The 3,721-nt window shown below is 39.4% G+C and overlaps 1 protein-coding gene across 1 annotated transcript; it reads left to right on the top strand.

Annotated features, from left to right (window-relative positions):
• The first annotated feature begins 564 nt into the window (after positions 1-564).
• Positions 565-1,251, top strand: LOC109241915. Its single transcript, XM_019408743.1, has 2 exons — positions 565-793; positions 965-1,251. Exons 1-2 carry the CDS (start codon positions 565-567, stop codon positions 1,249-1,251), a joined length of 516 nt encoding a protein of 171 aa, XP_019264288.1.
• Positions 1,252-3,721: the final 2,470 nt, after the last annotated feature.

Raw genomic sequence — 3,721 nt, 5'->3', positions numbered from 1 at the left:
TGAACTCACCGATGCACTGGCTACCTTGTCTTCCATGATACAAAATCCAAACAAGAATTTTATTGAGCCTATCCCGATAGAGATTCGTAAGCAAGCAGCTTGTGCTCACGTTGAAGAAGAATCAATGGAAATCTAAGGTTTCATGATATCAAGGAGTATTTGGAGAAAGGAGAATACCGTGGAAATGCTACACATACTAGAAGCGCACGCTTCATAGATTGGCCAATCCCTTCTTTCAGAGCAGAGGAACTTTGTATAGAAGGATTCCGAACTTGGGATTGCTGCGATGTGTCTATGCCTAGAAGGCATCTAGGCTGCTTGAAGAGATACACGCCGGAACCTATGGACCACACATGAACGGTTTCGTTCTAGCCAAGAAGATATTCGGGGTAGGGCATTTCTGGATGACTGTGGAGAGAGACTGCATCAAGATGACTGTGGAGAGAGACTGCATCAAATATGTCCAAAAGTGCCACCAATGTCAAGTACATGCTAATATGATACGGGTGCCACCCAACGAACTCAATGCAATTGAGTTCACACTAGCCTTTCTCTTCCTGGGGCATGGACGTCATCAGACCGATTGAACCCGATGCTTCAAAAAGACACAGATTCGTTTTGGTGGTTATAGATTACTTCACAAAGTGGGTCGAAGCCGCTTCCTATAAAGCTGTGACTACGAAGGTCGTAGCAGACTTCATTCGATATCGTATCATTTGTCGATTTGGAGTACCTGAGTCAATCATTTCTGACAATTCTACCAATATCGACAGTGATATGATGAAATCCATGTGTAAAACATTCAAAATCAAGCACCGAAATTATACATCATATAGGTTGCAAATGAATGGAGTCGTGGAAGCCACCGACAAGAACATCAAGATGATATTAAGGAAGATGGTGGATAACTACAAGCAATAGCATGAGAAGCTACCACTTGCTTTGCTCGGATAACGCACCACAGTTTGCACGTCAACTGGGACAACTTTGTATCTATTGGTCTATGGCACTGAAGCTGTTATACCCGCCGAGGTGGAGATTCCTTCCCTAAGAATCATACAGGAGGCCGAGCTAAACGATGTGGAATGGGTACAGAGCCGATATGAGAAACTAGCTCTCATTAACGGTAAGAGAACGAATGTAGTGTGTTACAATCAACTCTACCAGAATAGAATGGCAAGGGATTTTAACAAGAAGGTTAGATCGAGGCAATTGGGGAAATTGGTGTTGAAGCGGATCTTCCCATACTAGGACAAGGAAAAAGGAAAATTCTCACCTAACTGGCAAGGCCCTTACATGGTTCACCCAGTATTGACAGGAGGAGCACTTATACTTGAAGAGATGTACGGAGAAATATGGCAAAAAATCTATCAATTCGAATGTCGTCAAGAGATATTATGTTTGATATTGCATTTTCACTTTCTTTTGATGTAACATGAACTACTTGACCTAAATCACATTTAAGAGGGGATACGTAGGCAGCCCTATGGGTTTGGTCACATCATAATAAAATCTTCATTCCCCTATACGGTTAGAAACCAGGGCAAGAGTTCGAGTTTTCATCAATCTTATTGCATCAAGGATCACCAAGGAAGGAATCGCTAGAAGTATACATTAAACTGGGGCAAAATTTTTAGGGGGTCCTCAAAATTCTGAGTTAAGAAGGTCGCAATGTCTCAAAGCATGTCACAGTCTACGATTCAACCAAACTATTTACTTTTGTTCAGTATTTTTAAAAGCAATTGCATTACTTACAAATGATTTACCGTACATGCATATTTTCAAAAAATCACACTTCCGTAGTAGGCAAATGTTACCCAAGGCTACTCGAACAAAGCATCAAGACAAGGAGCAAAGGCGGAATCAAAAGCAAGGACTGACCTTTCCCCCTAAAAACTCATGATTTGTCTTTGGATGCAAGCATAACGGACATAACAAGCACGTCCACGAATATATAACAAGACAACTATCTTTTACACCGACAGAAGTAGCCAAGCACAAATGCGTCAAACTAAGAATCACTTTTCTTCCTCATGTTTAATCGTTGACTCTCCCCGTTTAGGCTAAGCATTGCCTCATTTCTCTGCATAGGGCTAAGAACTTCCCTTATTACATTGCTTAGGGCTAAGCATTTCCCTCATTACATTATATAGGGCTAAGCACTACCCTCATTACATGGCATAAGGCTAAGTACTGCCTCCATTATTGCATAAGGATAAACGTTGCCTTATGAGACTAAACGTTGTCTCCATTACATTATATGAGGCTAAGCACTGTCTCCATTATTGCATAAGGCCAAGCACTACCTTTCTCTGCATAAGGCAAAGCACTACCCTCATTATATCGCATGAGACTAAGCATTGTCTCCATCACTGGCATAAGGCTACACACTGTCTTTCTTTGCATCAGACTCAGCATTGTCTCTATTACATTGCACGAGTCTAAGCACTGCCTCCATTATTGCATAAGGCTAAACGCTGCCTTTCTCTGCATAGGGCAAAGCACCTCGCTCATTACATTGCATAAAGCTAAGCACTGCCTCCATTATTGCATAAGGCTAAACGCTGGCTTTCTTTGCATGAGACTAAACGTTGTCTCCATTTCATTGCATAAGGTTAAGCACTGCCTCTATAATTGCATAAGGCTAAGCACTGCCTTTCTCTTCATAGGGCAAAGCACTACCCTCATTACATCGCATGAGATTAAGCACTGTCTCCATCACTGGCATAAGGCTAAATGCTGCCTTGTCTCGCTCTCGCATATGACTAAAAATCGCCTGATCCCTCTATCTAACGATTGATATCGCTGCATCTTTGCATTTCATGGGCTAAAACATCGCCATATTGTCTGAAGGCGTCATAGTCTGAAGGCATCATCCTCATAGCCCGAAGACATCATGCCATGGCCTGAAGATCTCTCGAAACTGCATATCATTAATCAAAGATGTCATAGTCCAAAGGCACCATCCTCATGGCCCGAGGACACCATTTCATGGCCTGTGAATCCCTTTCCATACGCTTCATGGCCCAGGACGTCATGGTCTAAGGACATCATCCTCATCGTCCAAAGACAACTATCATGGTCCGAAGGAAATTTGCATCATGTTTAAATTTCCGCAATAACCACATATATCCGCAGGCATTGTGTTATAAATTTTGCAGGTAAATCGGGAAGTATGAGCACGTGATTTTTGCCACGCTTAAATTACTCCTATAAATTCTTTAGAATTAGAATTTTTCTTTATTATTTGAATTAATTCCATGATTTTGTGACTTGTTTGTATTTTTGTGTGCATTTTAGTTGCCATAACTCATTAAAAAAAAGAAAAAGAAAAAAAGAGTACAAAAATAGTGCATTTGCATTTAGAATTCGATTTTTATATTTTTAGTTTCACTAGTTAATTAATATTACTAAAATAAGAGAAAAATGACAAAATAGTCTTTTTACAATTTCAAATTTTACATTTTTACATTTTTGATTTAGTTTCCTCTTAAATTAGGAATTAGTTAATTAGTATCATTTTAGATTTAATTTGGTTCTTTTATTTTACATAATAAAATCAGAAAATTCAAAAATGATAAGTAAAATACAAAATAAATACAAAAAGGGAAAAGAAAAGAATAAAAAAAAAGAATTAAAAGAAAGCTTGGTCTTGATAAAGGACCAAATTTTGGGCCAAAATCCAATTCTAGCCCAAAATTCACCTAAAACCGGACCAAAT

Source organism: Nicotiana attenuata, unplaced genomic scaffold (assembly GCF_001879085.1).
Source record: "Nicotiana attenuata strain UT unplaced genomic scaffold, NIATTr2, whole genome shotgun sequence".
Taxonomy (NCBI): domain Eukaryota; kingdom Viridiplantae; phylum Streptophyta; class Magnoliopsida; order Solanales; family Solanaceae; genus Nicotiana; species Nicotiana attenuata.
The sequence above is the reverse complement of the archived record's forward strand: the minus strand, read 5'-3'. Positions and strand labels throughout refer to the sequence as shown.

Bases quoted from the DNA above. Each gene is read 5' to 3' on its own strand.
- LOC109241915 (XM_019408743.1), top strand. From the start codon at position 565: ATGGACGTCATCAGACCGATTGAACCCGATGCTTCAAAAAGACACAGA. The intron at 794-964 runs GTAAAACATTCA...AACGCACCACAG, and splicing joins TGATATGATGAAATCCATGT to TTTGCACGTCAACTGGGACA.